Source organism: Tinamus guttatus, unplaced genomic scaffold (assembly GCF_059628265.1).
Source record: "Tinamus guttatus ecotype Peru unplaced genomic scaffold, ASM5962826v1 Tinamus_guttatus_pri_ptg000033l, whole genome shotgun sequence".
Classification (NCBI taxonomy): Eukaryota; Metazoa; Chordata; class Aves; order Tinamiformes; family Tinamidae; genus Tinamus; species Tinamus guttatus.
Window position 1 is genome coordinate 620,259 of NW_028288567.1, and position 20,039 is coordinate 640,297.

Genomic DNA, 20,039 nt, shown 5'->3' on the forward strand with positions numbered 1-20,039 from the left:
TTTAGTAGCAATAGTTGTTATCATCATTGAAAGAAACAGAAATCATTCAGTGTACTTCTTAGTTGGGCAGAGATCAAATGTTGTCCCTCTGAAGCTTTAAAAATGTGATGTACAGCACTGAAACACTCTTTATTAGTTTTAATCCAGTGCAATTTATTTAACCAATGCATGCCCTTAGCATTTTATTAAAGTTAGTTGCAGATGTGTTGCGTGTATAGCATCAAGTTCTTGAATTTAAATCTCTTCAAGCTGTTATGTCAGGGACTGGTTTATTACTGATTATGCTTTTGTCCATATGCCTATTTGCTTTATTTTCGTCCATTACCTGAGGGCAGAAAAAAATGGTGCTTTCAGATGGGTGCAGTTTTCTCCCTCTATCTCAGTGATGCTATTGAAGGAATGTTTCCAACTTTGGGTGGTTAAAAAGAAAAAAGTTCTGATTTTTCACAGATGTCTTCTGTAGTGACTGAGCTGTGTAGTTTTCTGTTATCCCTTGGTAGGTACTTCAATGTAATACTCTATTAGGGCTTCTCGGATTTTTACAGTTGCCTTCTTTCTGGGGAATTGTGGTGACAACTCTAATCTACCGAAGGGACAGCTTGTGTCCCACCTCCCAAATGGGCAATGAGTTGGGGAGAGGAGGTGTCTCTGAGCATCGTTTCTTTTGAGAGAGATTTGTGCCAACAGCTCAAATCCAACCTTCTTGCCTGTGTGTTAGAGTACCTTGAGAACCCCCAGGTGGAGGGGTGCCATGAACGGAGTCTGGCACTTGTCCAAGGGCTGCACCATTCTCTGCTGAGCACAGAAGCCACTGTGGCCTCTGGACAGGTGGCAGGTAGCATCTGCCTCCATGGTGCCCCTACAGGTGGGAAGGGTAGGGGCATGGGGACCTGACTGGCCACACACGGGGGTTTTTGGGTGCAGTAAGTGTAAGCACTCTTGCTGTCCTGATCCTGAAACTCTTGCGGTCTTTACATTATCTCCTGTAGTATTTATTCTCACTTACTGATTTGTATCACTATTATGCTGTGTCATTAGTGATTAATACTTATCACTTCAAACAGAAACCTTACAAAGAAGGGCTAAGCAACAAAGAATGAACTTCCAGTAAAGTTAATAAATGAAAATAGGGATGCAGTGTCCCTACACAACAAGCACACCCTTTATGGCAGACCCCCTAGGGCCTTGTTTCCTTTGGACGTCTTGTGGAAAAATGTGTTCCCACAATGTCGCAATCCTTGTATACGATTCCCCTCTTGCTCTATAAGCTGATGGCCTTTCAGTGTGAAATATCACACAGTGCTATTTTTAGGCCCTTAGAATGTTTCTGTAGGCTTTGTTTAGCTTCTCTTCATAATTTTTATAGGAAGTGTTTGAAGTTGAGTTGTGGCTGAAGAACCTTGTTGGTACCCTGACCATCCATCGTGGATTGATAATTTTTTTTTAATTTACATCTGTGGAAATCTACAAAGGAGCATGTTCAGAGAACAAAATGAAGGAATGTATGTTTCTGGAAGGGGAAATAAGCTTAAAATTATTCTCGGCTCTTATTTGTCACATGAAAATATTACGTGTTAATGGTTACAGATGGCTTACACATGCCTGCGTGTACACAGAGAAAGTCCTCTGCATTGGGAGCTATGATTTTCTGACATACATTATGCCAGAAAGAAAAGTGGGATTTGTGTGTGTGCGCGCGCGCGCGCCTGTGGCTATGTATAAACATTACTTGCACTCGTTAGCACAAAGCTTGTTAACATCCATCTGGCAATGGTTAAAATTTTCTCCACCAGTGACTTCACGTTTATTCATCCAGGTCAGGGATTCTCTTAAGTTTAACAAGGTAGGATATCAGTACTCGGGAATCTTTGGAAAGCGTCACATTTAGGAAGGCAGATGTGAAAGATCCATAGTTTTGGTTGCGTTTTTTGTTCTTCTTAAATCTCAGCATCAACCTCTTTTATGTTAAAATGCATTTGTGTGTGTAGGCACAGGGCAACTGCATGTATGTGCATGGTGGTCATTTCTTACAGTGGAATAGTAAAATGAGGCAGTAATGTGCCTGTGTATTTTTTGCTGTTGTTTTATTCTTTAAAAACAGTACAGACATCTGTAAAATGTTACTTTAGATTACAATTTACACGGGAGGAATGATAAATGATTGCATTTAGCATAAATTACTCCATTAAAATAATGCAAACTGAAGAAGTGTAAGAGTCTAAAACAGAAATTGAAATTCAACGATCCCTGTGTAAGTTATATACATAACCATAAAATAATCATAAAAGATTTCCATGAATTGGTTTGATTTTAGCATTAATCCGATTCTATACAGAATATGAGCAAATCAACCTATGTGCACAGCTGCTACAATTCTGCAAGTGATTGGTTTTCAAAGTAGGAATCTTTAGTTTCCTGTGAGACCATAACCATTTATGTAGCAAGCCAGCACTTACCTTTCTTTGTCTTATTCCACAGGTGCCTGGTGCCCTGAACCTATTAACTGTGCAAGATTTGTGCTTTGGTCCTCCTTTGAAGATGTGAAGCAACGTCGAGTCTGAAATTGGAATTACTCATAGACTGGAGGAAATCTTAGTCCTTGTGATACACATGGACATGCTGAATTATAAGTAATTCTAGCTTCTTTTCCCCTCCCCTCCCCTTCCCTTATTCAGCTATCTCAGGGTTCATAGAGATTTCAATGGTTTGTGTGCCTGTAAGTTTGGAACAGAAGTGATCAAAAATGGGGGACCAGCAATTGTATAAAACCAACCATACTGCCAACAGCAACGAGAACTTGTACTACCAACAACACCAAATGAACTCCCTTCCATCCATAAATCACAGTTATGGGACATCTGTTATGGATGCTCCTCAGGCGTCCCCGCTCTCCCCGCAGTTTCCCCAAGATTCAAGAGACAGTATAGCTTTGCCTGTAGGGTCAAAAAGTCTTGGGTCAATGGACACATCTAGACAAACAAGTTGGACGCATTCTGTCTCAGGAAACCATGTCTCTTTAAGGAACAATTTGAATAATCAAAATGCAATGTGGAGCCCACTGGGCCAGGGGGAGTCCCATGACGGATACCAATATTCTTATTCTCAACCTGCTGAAAATCGATCGCAAAAAATTACCAGTGGGGTCCTGCATAAATTGGACTCCTTTACACAAGTCTTTGCTAGCCAAAATCTGAGAATTCAAGTCAACAACATGGCTCAGGTTTTGCACACTGAGTCTTCGCTAGCAGATAATTCTGGAGATAGTGCACTCAGGCAGCTGCTCTCTCAGAAACCAGCAGTTGAGCAACAGCCTGTAACTTCCAGCGTGCAACGATACCAACCGGTGCCGCAGCAAACACACCCGAATTTTGCAAATGCGCAGCAAAAGCAACAAATGCAAGTCATGCAGCACCAACAGCTGTACTATGACTACCAGCAGCATTTATCACAAATGCAGATGCACTCTGCATTTCAGCAAGGACAGCCACATGTTCAACAAATGCAGTCTCCGCAGCTCTTGCCGCAGCAGATGCAGCACTTGCCGCAGCCTCAGTACTACGCTCAGCCGCAGCAGGGGCATCCGCGGCTCTCGATACCGGAGATCCAGCAGCAGCAGCAGCAGCCAGCTCGGCAGCCACCACAGAGGCAGTGTCCAATGCAAATAGCTCAGTATTACCAAACGCAATCTGTCATGCAGCAGCAGCAGCAACAGATGCAATTGCAGCTTCCTCCATACCACAGGGAAGCCGACCCAAAGACTATGCATGAACCACACCAGTACTCTCAGGATCCAGGTCATCCTGTGCAGCTCATCCAGTTGGGAGCAGTGCCTCAGTATTGCTACCAAGATCCCCATGAACAGTACAGGCATTTGTACCCACAGAGTTTACTGCAGCAGCAAGAGGATCAGCAAAAGCAATATCCGAACGAGAGCCGAGGTCCCTCTCTGAACTCTCACGTTGGCCTCACTCCACCAGAGACAGCGGAGGATCCCGCACAGCAGGAGGCTAATTCTGTAGGTAACACTGTTCCTCATCGAACTCTTCTGCCACTGTCAGGAGCTCATCTGAACAACAAAAACTCTCAGCAAGATTCTCCCAGCACCATGTGGCCTCAGGTATGCAACATTTCTGTTTCCCACCTAGGCCAACTTGTTTTGCAGAAGAGTAGCAATATACAGAAAGGAAGCAGTTGCAAAAGCCCGGGGAAGCTGGGGTGGGAGCAGTGGGAGTTGCTGGGACGTTTCAGAGAACTGTGTTAACAGACTTCTGGCTGCATTGCTTGTTTGGCTTCGGGCCAGGCTGGCAGAAATACACAGCTGCCATGATGGGGGCTATGGGTTCCCTACCAAGAAGGAATTTGGGACGTCCCGAGTTGGTTTCTGAGGAGGAAGAGCCCAGTTACAACTGGGTGCTCCTGCTAATGTTTAAGCACCTGGAGGCCTGAATGTGCATGAAGATACAGTCAACAGTTTTGTTTTTCTTACTTACAAAAGTAATTCCTTAGAGTCAAAGTGATGGCTTCAAGCGGCAGGTGAGTGTAAGCAAATGCACTAGCCATGCGGATAGAAGTGCAGGTGTAGTAGATAAATACAAAGCTCTCAATTCAGACTTTTTTAATATTAGCAAAATCTTATGCAAAATGCAGACATAAAGCTGTGAAGGCCTTCGTTTATGCATTGGTATTTCCTGAAAAATAATTTTCTCTTTTTTCACCCTTTCTACCTATTGATAGCAGATGCAACTGTCAGATGGCAGACTGCAGCCACTGTCCCCAGAACAAAGGTATTATAGGTTTTGGTGTTTTTAATAGAAATATGAGAAATACAAAGGAGTGTTGCGGGAGGGAGGGCCAGGAGGGGAAAAGTAGGTCATAGATGCTATTCTTCTGGAAGCATCTCTAGTTTTGTCCTTTGTAGATACAAATTTGCATGATTTCCCCTATCCCCAGCAATTAGATCATACTATTAAGTGCTTTAAGTATTAAGAAAAGAAAACAAAGAAGCATTGAAGCCTAGGGAGCACTATACTTTTAAAGCTCTGTGGCATCTGTGTGAGAAGGGATGATGCACTATTTAGATTTCTGTCTTTGGCAGCAGGACCTTTTCTGAAGGTGTCACCTCTGTGGAGGGCTGAAGTGTCCTCCAGCACTGTCATTTCCCATAAGTAGGGACTGTCACAGGTAGACCTTTTCTTCTAACCCATGGGCCCTCAGGCTGCCCCAGGCTGAGGACTATGTTTTGATGAGTGCATCTTGCTGAAAACTTTCCTTCTCTCCACCTTGGATCAGCTGATCTAGGTTATTGCCCACGTATTTCACCCTATGCTTACTTGTGGCTTCCTAGTTATTTAATTGTAAAACTTTGTTGACATCTTCAATTAAAAGGCTTCCTTTGTGTCAAAGGGAACATGCCAACTGATGTATCCTCTTCTGTTTCATGCTGCAAAAACGTAGTGGCCAGAGCAGAGAAGCATTTCCTGAGAGAGCCGATGCGAAGAACAAGCTAACATGTTCAATATGCTTGAAGGAGTTTAAGAGTTTGCCTGCTCTGAATGGTCACATGAGGTCACATGGAGGAGTAAGAGCATCTCCTAACTTCAAACAGGTACCTGCTCATTTTATTTCCATATTTGGCTCTCTCCTTTTCATGTGGATGTTTGCTTGCTTTTGCTATGCTTTGCTTTGCTATTAAAACCTGTTCTCCCCAATGCTATTTTGTTATGGCATGCACTACGTAAATAGAAGTATACATAATTCTGCTAATTTACAGTACAGAAGTCTTGCAAGGAAAAAGGGAAGAGAAGCCTATGTTCCTCTCTGTTTCTCTGCACATTACAACCCCCTCAATACAAACTCATGGCAGGAGCTTCTAATTTTTTTCCCTTTATGTTTGTTTATTATATTAGAAATATCAGGAACATCAAGTCTTCCTTATTTTCATTTGGGCTACTTGGATGACTAAGGGATGTTTATTGGAAGCATTCCCAGGCTTTAATTGAAGGAGCAGGATTGTTGAATCTTTGACAGCTTTCTTCCCAAGTGTTTTAGTTCTATAGGTATCAACAAATACCAGGCTAAAAATGTGAGTTTGAAATATTCTGAATAAGAATAACTTGCCCCGTCAATCACTTTTTCATTGTCCTAATATTTTAGAAATCCAATTCTAATGGGTAATACTACAGGAAATCAAAGAACTGGTAGCATTACCCCATCTGTGTCTTTTTGATTTTAGGTGGGTGATGGGGGAATTCTGCCTTCATAGTCACAAAAAGGGCACATGCTTGTTCCCCCACCTTTTGCGAGTTAACTTGTAAAGATGTTTTCCGTGGCTGTTTAGCACTGAGGCCAAATCCAACTTGGAAGTTGCCAACTTGATTCAAGGCAATGGTGGAACACGAGCCGTGGTGCTCCTGTGTGTCTCGTAATGCTGGCCACTTCTTTCCAGCCACGATCCTACATTGCATGGCATGTCAGTCCAGAAATACCTCCCTCGCTGGGGCTGAAAGCCTTTAATTGTCTGTGCAGGATGAAGGAGAGAAACCACCACAGCAGCCGCTGCCTAAAGAGGTGGAAAGCCTCGCGCCCATCGTCATGCCAGTGTCTGTCCCTGTAAAGCTTCTGTCGCCCGAGCCCAGCACGCAGCCCTCTGCCAACTCTGCCACAGTCAAAGACAAGCCTGCCAACCCTGTGTCAGATGACGAGATGCCAGTTCTCGTGAAGATGACTTGCTCTCCACCGTGCAGCCCCAAAGTGGCCAACCCCTGCTCGTCCGCTGTGAGTGCTGCGTTTCTTGCCACTAACTGTGCTGTGCTTCTTAAATCCCTTTGCTTTTAGTGCTGCTACGTTCTAAAATGTCCATACCTTAGAATATTTTCCAGAGTCCAGCATCTTAATGATGCCAAATAAACAAAAAAGGCCTGTAGCTTCTTATCATTTCTTCCTCAGTCCTTTGAAAGTATTAATTTTCTCTTTGCTGGGGAATCAAGACCTCAGCTGAGAGTAAATCATTTGAAATTAGAATGTGATATTCTTTTATCCCACTAGAACAAAGGGATTTAGTATCTTTTTATTGTTTTTGTTTTTGTTTTCGTTTTCAGGCTGCTTTGTTTTTATGTTATTGCTTTAATTCAGCAGTTTTTATTTCTTCCTGTTTTTTTTTTTTTTTCAAGTCAAATGTATGTGCTTCTCATTTCAAGGGAAGGTTCTGTGCGGAAGGTTCTGTGCGGTACTGAGAGTATTTGCTGGTACGAAGCAGATACAAAGCTTCCCTACTCAGAGTTTTGCAATGAAGTCACTTTTCCTTTGTCTCTGGGTGCGTGAGCCCTAAGGGTTAATTGCTGGGAATTCTGAAGCAGGAAAACCCGTTATGCTTAGCACTTTCATTTCACTCATAAAACTGAAGTTGTCAGGCAGTGTGGTGAGGAATTGATGAGCATTTGAATGAGATGTGTGAATGCTCTTTACTCTTTTCCTGAAAGAAACCTGGAGCAAACAGTGCTACTTATTTCTTGTTGTAGGGCAGGAATAGCTATTGCTTGCTCCTTCAAATCCGTGTTTGCAGAGCAGGACGTGAGAAGGGATTACTGGGAGGCACAAGTGCTGTGTAGTTCCATTGGTGTAATGCAGAGAAATACTTGTGTGACTTTATTTTTCTTTTTATTTTCTTTTTCTTTCACCCATGTTTGTCCAAACAAGGGGGCAACAGATGCCATCATGGGTGGTTCTCTATCATATATCTATATTTAATTTGTATATTCTTTATGATATTTGCATATTTGCATCACCCCTTTCTGAATCTTCACCCAGACATACAAATGCATTTAAATATATATAAAATCTTTTAGTTTTCAGATGAAGGTTTTAGGCATAAACTTCCACTTTACTCTAGTAACAACCAGCATCTTACAATACATAGCTTGTAACTCAGCAGTGCAGTTTCTCCTTTCTATTTCTGGTTTCTGGAGAGGAAAGGGGCAGTCTTTTGTGACTCCTTGAGCTCTGAGTGGGAGATCTTTGCCAGAGACATCAGAGTAGGTGGCTTGGGTTGTGTATTTCTGCAGCGTATATGAAATGATTTGGTTGATCTGCCAGTGTTAGGCTATATGTGCGTTCACTCAATCAAAATCATGCTTGCAGTCTGTGTTATTGCCCAAGCAAATTAAACTTGCAGTTTTCTCCCTGGATCTTATTTTGATATAAGCAGCAGCAATGGCAATATGGAAAGGTCAGATCATCTACAGCTTCCCCTTCCGTGAAGGGATTGTGCCACTGGAGACCTCTTTATCCCAAAGAACTGGAGCTGTGTTGCTTTTATTAATACAGTGCTTTGAGCTGTGCAGAAAAGCTCACACAATTTCACAGAAATGGTAAAATCAAACAACAGAACAAAAATAAATATTCAGCAAGAATAAAGGACGATGGGTGAACGCAGGCAGCAAGTAAGGTCCGGTAGGATCTACCCAAGGTGGATCTGTTGAAGTGGGACAGTAGGGCCCTGGAGGATACATCCATCTCTGGCTAGTGGGCATGGTTTCTGAAGATGCAGAAAGTAGAGAGGTGATTCTTCATTGAAAGATCCTGAACATCGAGAGCTCCTTAATATTCAGCGATCTTTTTTTAAGTGTCGTTGGCACAACCCCATAGCCCCACTGAGGCTAAGTTAACCGTAATTATAGGTAGAGTGCCATAAGGGAGAGAGGCTTATAGGATGTAATTTTGTCCCATAGTAGTGGGAAAGGAGTACTACCTCTTCCATATTTAAAGAGTAGACTTGGATAGGGTGGGATTTATTTTTAATTAGTTCAGTGTTCTTCCCTTTTCTGCTCTGTGAGCCATAAATGTCCACTATCATGATGGACTGTGTCTGTGATTACAGGTAATGACTTCACATGTAGTTTTTCATTGTTCTCAATGCTTGTAAACTACAAAACATTCTATAATGCTGCATTTTTCCTGCAGAAGGAAAACTTCCAAAACTTAATTTTTTTAGAGAGAAAAAATGTCAACAGCTGTTGGAGAGGATACAGCCATGATCTAACAGAGAGAACAGGACCTCTGTAATCAAAAACATTTCCACAAGCTGGAACGTATTAACATAAGGGATAAAGGGTGACAGTACTAATGCTCCTTTAACATGGTTTTTACTGGGCGAATGTGATTCTGAAGAGCCACCCATGGCGTAAAGATATATATTGTCTAAACATTCACTGTAATAATTTACTTTTATATAGGAGTAGTATTTACCAGAGGAGACAGACATTCTGAAATACCCTATCTGTACACAATTTTCTTCATCTTTCCAAGTTTATTCTAAAAAAAAATCTATACCCTGAACACCTAAAAGCAGTATGTTTAATACTACCAGCTTCTGTGTGTCCTTGAGGCATGACCCAAGCACCTTTTTTTTTTTTTCTTTTCCTTTTCCCCTAGGAAATCCGGGTTCCAGGTTAGCATAACTCCTGTACCTTCTGCTTTCTGTGGGCTGCAGGGATTTTGTATTAAATGCCTTTAACCTTCAAATTCTATGAATGTTAGAGTATCTATTTCCCTGCTTGCCATTTACTACTCTTTTTCCTCTAAGGAAGGAGGATAGAGTTAAGTTCAAGATTCCTTGCAGCTGGACTGTACTCAAGCTGATGGGAATGTAGTGATAAGAGGCAAAGAATTTGAATTTATTACTTTTTTTTTCTCCTTTCCTGCTGCTGAGTGCTGCAGTAATTTCACTGAGCTCATTTATGCCTTTCCCAGTCAAACAAAATGAATGCTTTGGAAAACATCTTGTGTAAAGCTTCTAATAAACTGCAACTGGTAATGAAGCAACTCCCCATAGCCTGGGGTTGTTAGGTGCAAATAGAAATGCCCAGGGTGTTCAGGTAGAGCTAAATGAGGGCATGGGAGATGACAGTCTTGGAAAAGCACTCTCTTCAAAAAGGTGCCAGCAGCTCTCTGTGTCATCCTGTGGCTCAACCCTGCCTCGACCTAGAGGGATCCATAAGGAAATTAGATTCTTATGGGTTTTTTTCTTTCCCCTGAAGCTTTTGCATAGGACCAGGTACTGGGCTTTTCTGTGTCTTTTGCCCTAGGGTGCAGGGGATAATGTGCAATACAAACCGCATTTAACCATGGCTAAATAATAAAGTTCTCTATATTTTTCTTTAGGAAACTAGCAAAAAAACTCCTCCAAGTGCTGCAAAATTAGAAGAAAACTTCAAACCATTGCAGGACAAGAAGAAGTATCGGCACAGACCTGAACCTCTCTTCATACCTCCTCCTTCCTTCAACTTCAGCATGTCCCACTCGGGTGCCACCCTGTACCAGAGTCAGCTCCGCTCGCCCCGCGTCCTCGGGGATCACCTGCTGGAGCGGACGCACGAGCTGCCCCCTTACACTCCGCCCCCCATGCTCAGCCCCGTGCGGCAGGGCTCTGGCCTCTTCAGCAGTGTTATCACCTCGTCTCACAGCACCTCTCATGCTCAGCTGCCCCTCACGCCGCTGACTCCCACTCCACGGGTACTGCTGTGTCGCTCGAGTGAGTATCACGTTTGGCAAGTGGCAGCCCCTCGTAAGCACCGTTGTGTTCTCCTCTGGTGCCCTCATGCTGATGATTTCATGTGCTCGCACGCACGTATCGTTCCGTTGCTTCACAGGAAAAGTCCATCTTTATCAGTCTGTTTGCCTTGGATTTCATAGAGGTGGTTTTAGGACAAAAAGTGAATAGAGGAGCCTGAGCAGCAAGTGGGACTGTGACCTTTCAATCTGATCTGCCTGCAGAAAGGAGCACCATGCCTGTCATTGCATGGGAGCCTTCTGAAATGGAGGGGAAAGACCTCGTTTGAGACATGGCTGGTTTAAAATATTTGTTATTTAATGCTTCACAAGAAAATGTTGCTGATTGTACGTGATCATGGTAGTAGAAACCTGTGTAGGTTATGACACTTCTGTTGTCTGTAACAATTTAAATTTTGCCCATATTAAATGTTGAGGGAAGATAATTTTTGCTAAATAGACTGGAGGAATTCTTCCAGTAGAGAAGAGGTTGTAACTGAATGCTCAGTTACTTCAGACATTGTCACCAGGGTTACAAGTTTTGCAATGTAAATTAACTGTGCTTTCATAGCAGTTCCTTCAGATTCCCATTGCAGCTCTTTCAATTTATTCTCAGCTTTGTAAAATGAGTAAACTGCATGTTACCAGCATGATAACTCAATCAGCAAGTTAAATTCCTATATACAAAATCACTACATATGTCCTGTAATCCAAAGAAAAGAATCTCATTTCTCCAACTTCTCTCTTGGAGATTGGTAACTTTATATTGTCGAAATTACTGACCTTTGTTGACCAAAATTGCTGACCTTTGAGTCAAAAACAACGATGTTACCAACTTCTGTAACTTGTATTGATGTGTTTTAGCCCCTTGTTTTTAGTTTTATGCTATCAGACCATACTAGTGCCCTTCAGATGATGAAAAATTTGCTGGGTGGCACTTACTGGGGCTGCCTCCAACAAAAAGCCATTCTCTCACCCATGTTCAGGCATAGGCATTGACTCCTGATTTTGTTTCACTCCTTCTCTATCTTCCAGTCTCCTTCCTGCTTGCTCTTTCTGGGAGGTGTTTAGAAATGGGGTTGGCGTTCCTGTTCAGAAAAGTAGTCCTTGCACAAGCTTTTTCCTGCTTTTGTAACTTCGTTAAGATCTAGTTGTTAGCCTCCTCAAAGACCAAAGTTAAAGGGGTACTGCTGACTATAGAGATTTGTCTGTGTGTGTGTTTGGATTTTGTGTGTGTGTGTGTGTGTGTTTGTTGCATGTCAGTGATATTTTAAAATTATTTAATCTCTCCAAAGATGTTCTCAGTGTTTTAGTAAAGTAATATGTTCAGAATATCTGTAAAACTACCAGACTTATGACTTGTAGCATTTACAGGTTAAAGTCAAATAACCAACACTGTAGATCTGCAGGTAAGATAGAGAGTGGGGAAGAGCTGAAACAATAGCTTTTTTGAAGAGGGACTGTAGAGCAAACGAGCCAGACAGTCCTGCAGCAATGAACGGAGTTAAAACAAAGACACAAATTTAGCAGATTCAGTCAAAATGGGTAGAGGGGTTGCAGGGAGACTCCCAGAGACAAAATTGTAAAATGGTGCAAATTTATGTCATGCTGACAGAATAGGTCTGTCCTGGCAGAGGTATGAAGATAAAGCTCAGGTTATAAAGGTACCTAAAGCATTGAATACGTTCTCTGTATTCAGCTACTTTACAGCCCAGGCTGTTGTTTGCCTCCAGACCAGGAGAGCACAGAGAACTTCTACTCATATACCGATGATACATACTTCAAAGGAAGCTTGCTCTAATCCCTCAGCTGTTACTCAATCTCCTCTGTGTAGCTGATTACTCTTTTACATGAGAAATATACCTGATTACCCAGGAATTAGGTAATCTTTGGCCAAATGTATCCCAGATGTGTCCTGATTCACTGATTTCTGCAAAATGTTAATAAGGAGGTAGCAGTACAGCTAGTGGATGTGACGTGTCAGCAGTGATATAATTGTGAAGAAAATGTGTTTTAAACGCAGAAACCCCAATCTCTGTTTCAGATAGTATTGATGGAAGTGTCATTCCAGTGACGCCTGGGCCTGGAGAACAGACTGTTGAACCGTAAGAAATGATTTTTTTTTTGTCACTGCTTTTATAGACTGATTCCACCAACTCAATCTCTCTTACCCAGAGTGGGTAACTTGAGCATTATTTGCCAGGTTCAAACACTTCAGCTTCCTGAAATCATGCTGGGCTGTGTGCAGCCCAACCTACAGCACCTCTGGGTGGGAGCTGAGGACTCTGGGCACAAGGGGTCTGTGGGAGATGTGGATGCCCTGGTTCAGAAATGCTGGGAAAGGCTTGGTAGGAGCTACTGAAGGTGAAAAAATGACTAGTAATGTCTGGAGAAAGGACTGCAAGGAGAATATATCCTGATCCAGTACTCTAGCTCTCAGCTTTTATCCAGAGGTTTGGAGAAGTGCTATTTGGTATGTTCCCGGGGCAGGCGACAAACAGTGTTGTCCCTTAGCAGTAAAGTCTCTTTCTGCTTTCTGCTGAAGAGGACCATGCTCTGAGCATGGAGCAGGAAGTTACCATTTCCTGTGTCTGGCCTCCTTGGTGTAGTCAGCCTTTGCTTTTCTTTAAGGTGTGATGTCTCAGTGGAGTCTACATTGTGTATCGATGCTTTTGTTTGCACCCCCTCAACCCCCCTTACCTCCCCATCTCCCCTGGAGACTGGTCCTCTCTAGTAGCCAAAACATCCCAGTGAGAGTAAAGCACTGCATAAAGCATTCTGACACAATTTCCTGCCACACTGTGTGATAGTTTTTGTTGGGGAAAAAAAAAAAGAATGTGACTTTTGTTTTTGTGCTTGTGTTTTGTTTTCTGCACATCGTGTAGTTAAATACTTATTTAGTTTTTCATCTTTGTAGACGAATCAATATTGGGTCCAGGTTCCAGGCTGACATTCCTGAGCTACAGGACAGATTGTTGATGGAGAAAGATGTGCACAAGGCTACTTTGGTTTGGAAACCATGGCCAGAACTGGAGAATAAAGTCTTCCAACAAAGAGGTACCATGACTTGCTCTTTTAATAACTCACGTGTAATGCTGTGCCTGTTGAAAAAAAATAGATTGATTTGTGTACTGTACCATGTATGCAAGAGTTATTAATTACCATGAATGCTGGGCAAAATACCAAAACAATATGTTACAGTTTCAGAGTAACAACTGGTGACCCTTTATGGTGACCCTTAAAGTGAGGCGAGGATGAAGTGTGTATGCTCAAACTAAGGGAGAAGGGTCATTGCTGGGAAGATGGCTTTGGGACACTGAACTCCCTCGTAAGGACAGAGATCAGACGTGAGAGGCAGCTGGTGGTTCCTGGGCCTGTCTTGGGACCATAACTGAGAGAAAATAGCGCAGTCTCAGGGGCTCCTACAGTCCTGAGCACAGTTTGCTCCTGCTTTTGCTCCTGATCTTAGCATCATTTATTTCATTCTTTTTCTGCTGTGACTGGAGCCGCCTTGGTGCCGCAGCCAATATCACTGACCATATTCCTGGCTCTGGCTGTGCTCTTAGGACCACAGTCCGTCCTAAGGATGCCCTTTGCAAGTCCAGATATATCCCCTCCATGGGGATATATCCTGAAACCAGGAAGAGGAGGTATGGAGGAGGGAGAGTATCCAAGCTGCTGCCTCTGACTGTGCTTTTGCTGAGAGGCTGTACATAATGCTTGGCTCTGCATGTTTAACTGACAGGCTACTGTGTAATGCACTCAAATGTTGTCTTGTTTCTAACAGTGGAAGACCTCTTAAATATGAGCTGTTCCAGTGTGTTACCTGGTGGAGGAACTAACTCAGAATATGCTTTGCACTCTCTCTTTGAGGCTAAAGGAGATATTATGGTAAGATAAGCTGGAAGGAGAGATATACTTCTCTTCCGCAGATAAATTAACATGCTTTATTAAATGGATTTAGATTTGGTTATACAAAAAAGAGATTACTGATTGATTAGGAGTGATGCTTTAAACATCGTGCAGCATTTTTGGGGAATGACTTCTTCCTTTCATTCTTTAATAAATTTAAATTTCAAAGCAGTGCCTCTCTGGAGGCTTAGTGCACATTTCAGATAGATAAGATTACTCAGTTTATAGCCTTAGGGCTTTGAATGTCTCCCAGTGCTTTCTCTAGCCCTGATATTGCACAGGCTTTATATTTAGTCACAAAGGGTTTAGTCCTCTTCTAACCCTCATAAAATCCTATTTTGTAGCAGCAATCACATCTGTTTAATTGTTCAGAACTGTGAGTAATTGCACACAGTTCTCATATAGATAATGCATTTAAAACGTTTATCAGTTTAGCAATGGGAATGTTGCCAACTGGGGCAAAGCATCCATTTCCTGGTGTTTAGGAAAGACAAGGGCCCCTATTTCTGAAAAGTCTGCTTAAAATGAAATGCAACCAAAGGGCTGGAATGGGTCTCCTGAGATTTTCTAATACAGTGGTTTTCAACTTGGGTCTCAGTGTCCTTAGGCTCTGACAACTCTGTCCAAGGGGCCTGGGACAGATGACTGAGAAAACAGACTTACTGTCAAGACTTGAAATTTGCTATAGAGGGCTCTATATCTTCAGAATTTCAAAGATCTACAAATCATCTGTCTCCCAGATCCAAAGGAGGATTAACTATACTTGCTGCCACTCCTGACAGATATTGACCTAAAAAACTGTGGCTTTTCCCAGAAAGCTATTCCAGTGCTTCACCATTCTTATGATTAAAACTTTACTTTCAAATCTAATTAAAATCTTCCCTGTTGCTGTTAAACCTTGAACCTATGTTCTTATTTGCTGTGGATATGCAGAAAGCCCATGTTCCCTTTTCTGTTTTACCATATTATTACCGTTTCCTCCTCACCCTGGAGTAGGTAGCTGAGAGCAACGTAAAAGTTGTTTCAAGTCTTTTGTAGGTGTGTTTTTCGTGTGGCAAGTAGGAGGGAGTGAGGAACTGGAAGTTACTGAGTACCCGTGTTTGTGCTGGGCTGGGCGGGTGCCCCTGTGTGAAGTGCACTGTAAATGGACCTTGGAGTAATTAGATGTGCCTTCATCTAACAGAAAAGAAAAAGAGGGAGTAAGCTCTCTCATATCATAAGGCAAGCCAGTTTTCTAGCTGCAACTGTGCGCAGCAGCTCGCTGCATGTGCTCATTCTGCTTTTCCCTGCTTGTTTGTTTAGGTTGCCCTTGAGAAGCTGCTGTTGAGGAAGCCAGTGAGATTGAAGTGTCATCCTTTGGCGAATTACCACTACGCGGGTAGGTTTCCTTGGGATCGTGTGTCCGTTGGATCGTAGAGCGCAGGGCTGGCATCCCAGGCTGGAGCGCGGGATCCCACTGCACTCTCTGCTGTTGACTACAGGGATGGCAGCCTCGGCTAGGTGATGTGGACAGTGCTGAGTGATAGGCTGAAAGTTTTTTGTTACAAGCTTGGCAGCTTCTTACCTGACTGATGATGTATAGAAACACTATGTCCATGATGATATTTAGGGTTCTGCAGATTTAAAAATACCGTGAAAGTATTTTTTTTTCTTTTTAACACAAAATTCAATATGATCTTTAAAAATTCTTCATGTTGATAGATCATAATTCACTAGCGCATACGTCTTCAGCTTCTGTTATATAAATGCCTGCTATCATGTCCTCTTTTTCTGATGTGATGGTGCATGATGAGTGTATGTAATAATCATAAGCATCCTTCTAAGGAGATAGTTCTGTTAACTCTCACCAGTGTTGCAGGGTGCTAAATTCTGAGCCTCTCTTTGCATGGATCTAGAATAGAAGCAGCAGGTCTGGAACCATGACTTTACCAAATACAGCCAGAACTTCCTCTTTTTTTATGGATTAGAAGTACTCTGTGAATCACACAAGATAGTGTGTCACCTAAGCATAGCAAGGTAGCAAATCTCTCTCTTATGCCCTTCTCCACTTAATGCTTTGTAGCATCTAATAACTGATTTTACAGACAGACAGACTTGGGTTTTGCATAAGAGACTTAAGATTTCATCACTATTTTAGGCTTGGTAGAAAACAATCCAAGAATTGATTTGGGTGGTCAGACAGTTGATCACAGTATCAGGAGTTTTCCCAAGCAGCAAAGACTCTTTAGTAAAGAAATTCCTTCATCCCAAGGCCTGACAACAAGAACAGAAACGTGGCTGATAATGGCTTTGATGGCACCTGATAACGAGTGAATAGATGCGAGATTCACATTTTGAGCCTTGCCTGGGGGAGGTGTCTAGGGCCTTTGAGAACAATTCTATTGCAGTCCAAAGGTTGGGCACTGGAGATGGGATGAGGAAGAGAGACTTCAACCAGAAGCTGTGACCAGGATGCCTTGGAGCTCTTGTCTGACGAGGTGGGACCAAGGCATAATTGTGAGATGATGCAGGGGATGTAGGCAGGGATGAGGACATAGAGATCAGGATCATACCCAGCCAGCCTCATCTTCAGTGAGGGATCAAAATAGCAGAGCAGATCGGGAAATTCTGCCTGTGTGACAGAAGAGGAAGAATAGCCTTTACTGGGGAAAAATAAATGCAGTAGTTAAAGGAAGTGTTCAAGGAAGAGCCAGAAGAGACTGCTTAGCTTCATCTTCTTCATGAAATGATGCTAATTCTGTTGAACTAGTATTGAGACCTGTGGTCATAAGAGTATTCCTATTTCTTAAGCACAAAAGGAAATTTAAGTCAGCTTACCACTGCACAACAAAATCTCATCAGTCTAGATTAAGTCCCATAAAATAATAAGACAAAGCATTCCTTGCTAATGCTCTTGCACAGGACATGTGATTGCAACTCGTATTGACAGCCAAGCGCTAGCACCATACAGCTCTTGAATAATAGCTTGTCTGTGGTTCATAATCAGCCACTACAGGCATATGGGCATTTCTCACAATGTGGTGCATGGAAAGCTTAATATAACTTGAAGTGGTGTTTGTTCAGGTTAACTCTTTGAGCTTTCTGCTTTGTAGGAGATTCAGCAATGGCAGCTCTCAGGCACAGCTGCATTTAAAGCTGGATAGACCCAAATAGAGCATGCTGCTGACTCATCGGAATTAATTGATAGTCCAAGCAGTAAATACCCAAGTTCATTCTCAACATTATACTCAAACGAGGGTACAAGGGAACAGCTCATCCTTGAAACCTGTTGGCTCATGAGGGAAACAAGTTTTAAAACTTAAGGATTTTCTGTTGTTTGGCGGAAGCGCTGAGCGTTCTGGCCTCGGCTGCTTGGCAGACATCCTCATCTCTGTGTCCTAATGCCTTGCCATCTGTCGAGGAAGAGAGAGAGAGCAAGAGCAGGTAGCTAACGCAGGAGGTGCCATCTAACAGATACTTGATTTGTTTTTCATTTGAAGAGTGGCATTTCTCAGGTCTGAAATTCCCTTGCAGTGAGAATTGCAGGAAAGAGGCTCTCTGAAATAATATGCTTCATGCAGTCCCAAAACTTCTGATACCTACTGTGATGGTTTGTGGATCATACCTAGCATTAAGGTGTATAATGGATCTGAGTCATCTCTCCAGGGTAATTCCCTGGGTGTAGCTCCCTTGAAACCTCCAGATTGGGCCCAAAGCCAAGAAATGCCATGTAAGGCATTTATTACCAGTTAATCAGTGCATTACCTGTATTTTAATATGGCAGATGAAATGAAATGTGGACAAAATGCCTAAACATAAAGATCAGCTTTAAAATTTGATCTGTATTCCAAAGTCCACAGTTCTTTCTTGCTGCATTGCAGATCCCTCTCTGCACATTCTCTATATCTCCCTCAAGCTAACAAGAGCAAAAGCTGTTTCCCAGCAACCAGAGTTAAAAACAGCTTTTCTTCCGTTTCTTTTCCTACACAGGATTTTTTCTGTTAATTAGGTTACTTCCAATTAATCCTCAGAATCTTATAAGGGTCTTTACTAATACCACAATTATTGGGAAACTCTGTAAGGCCTCTGTAATTCTCCATAGGTGTACAGTGAAATTAGCTTAGGAGCATGAGGTGAGGGCAGGGGAGAATGACCACTGTAACTGAAGAGGTTTGCTTAAAACATCTTTTTGATGTTTTCTTTGCTTTTTTTTTTTTTTTTACTTTATATTTTTGGTACAGTACCCAGGCCCCTAGTGAGCTGCCCTAAAGGGAAGGGTAAAGACAAATGAATACCAGATTATTATAAGAAGGGGGTGATGCTGGTTTGGGAGGGGAAAGATGGCAGGGCAGTGTGTCAGCAAAAAGATCTTTGGTAGATAACAGAACAGATAAAACTCACTGCTCAAAGCCACCCATCTATATACAGAGCGAGCTTTTGTGTAAATCTCAGTGGAAATAACTAATGCATGATTATATCCAATACTGGAAAAGCCTGCAGAAAAGTTAATTTTATAGTCTTCAGCATGTGATGGACTGGTGAGATACCTGCTCTAAGCTTGTAAGCCTGGGAATTGACAGAGAAAAGCCAAACACTTGCAGTTAATGAAAAATCTATATATTCTTTGTAGACATAAGTAACCCACAGAGTTCAATACCACACATAGTGCCAAGCTCAAATCAGTTGAATTCAGTGTGGTGGCAAGTTACTTATATGGAGAATGGCCACATTGGCAAGAATATCAGGAATTTCTTGTAGTGATAAAAGTTTCAGATGTTCTCAAACAGACTGAAGTAGAATCTTCTTATAGAGTAAGTAATTTCAAAGACATCTGCCCTGTGGCTTCTTGCAGATTTTTCTGTCAGGGTATATAATGCTGCCTGCTCTTACAAACAAGAGACTGGTTTGATGCAGCAGAGCAATTCAGTGTTCCTCTTGTTTGGCTAGTACTGCAGTTCTGAAGAGAAACACAAATTCATTTCAATTTGAATGTTGACATCACATTTTCATGGGGATGTAGCCTGGTGAAGTAAATATAGAATAGGAATATTTGAAAATTTTATATAGAGCTTCCATCAAATGATTAGAAAGCACTTTGCACTTACAGCACATTGCCTTAATGGGAGTATTTATATAGCACCTCTGTGTACTTGTGGCCACAGTCACGCAGAATTTAAGTGTCTCACCTCCAGTCATGCATGTGAAGAGCTGCAGAAGTGCCTCATGTCTGGAGAACAAAATGATGCAACTCAGCGCAGCCGAATGTAAAGTGGCATGTACGGAAATAGGCAACACAAGCTTTGCACATGCAGTGATGAGTTCTGAGATGATAGTTCCCATGTAGAGCAAAAGACACACGCTACAAATCCTGGCTGGCCTGGAGAGGATGGATAGAGATCGAGTATTTATTTTCCCTTCCAGCTGAAGAACTAGGGGTCATCTAGCAAAGCTATTAGAAGCTAAACAGCAAAGAAAAGGAGGTGGGTTTTTTGTGCAGGTTTCCTATCCTGTGAAGCTCCTTAGCAAAGGATGTTGTGGATGTAAGACCCTTAGCTGGTTGAAATGAAAACTAAGGAGCATTTTAAGGAGATGGTTACTGAATA

General features: G+C 42.2%; 1 protein-coding gene across 6 annotated transcripts in view; it reads left to right on the forward strand.

The window, feature by feature from the left end:
* TRERF1 (transcriptional regulating factor 1) overlaps window positions 1-20,039 on the forward strand; it is a 98,357-nt gene that overhangs the window by 74,197 nt on the left and 4,121 nt on the right. For 3 of the 6 annotated variants that reach the window (XM_088531721.1, XM_088531714.1, XM_088531730.1), the window contains exons 4-12: window positions 2,479-4,117; window positions 4,735-4,784; window positions 5,455-5,605; window positions 6,526-6,774; window positions 10,159-10,528; window positions 12,590-12,650; window positions 13,463-13,602; window positions 14,333-14,436; window positions 15,760-15,835. In XM_088531721.1, coding sequence (XP_088387847.1) covers window positions 2,744-4,117; window positions 4,735-4,784; window positions 5,455-5,605; window positions 6,526-6,774; window positions 10,159-10,528; window positions 12,590-12,650; window positions 13,463-13,602; window positions 14,333-14,436; window positions 15,760-15,835 — 2,575 coding nt within the window. In that variant the 5' untranslated portion in view covers window positions 2,479-2,743. The remainder of the gene's footprint in view (window positions 1-2,478; window positions 4,118-4,734; window positions 4,785-5,454; window positions 5,606-6,525; window positions 6,775-10,158; window positions 10,529-12,589; window positions 12,651-13,462; window positions 13,603-14,332; window positions 14,437-15,759; window positions 15,836-20,039) is intronic. The other 3 variants (XM_088531738.1, XM_088531745.1, XM_088531753.1) reach the window with 3 other exon arrangements.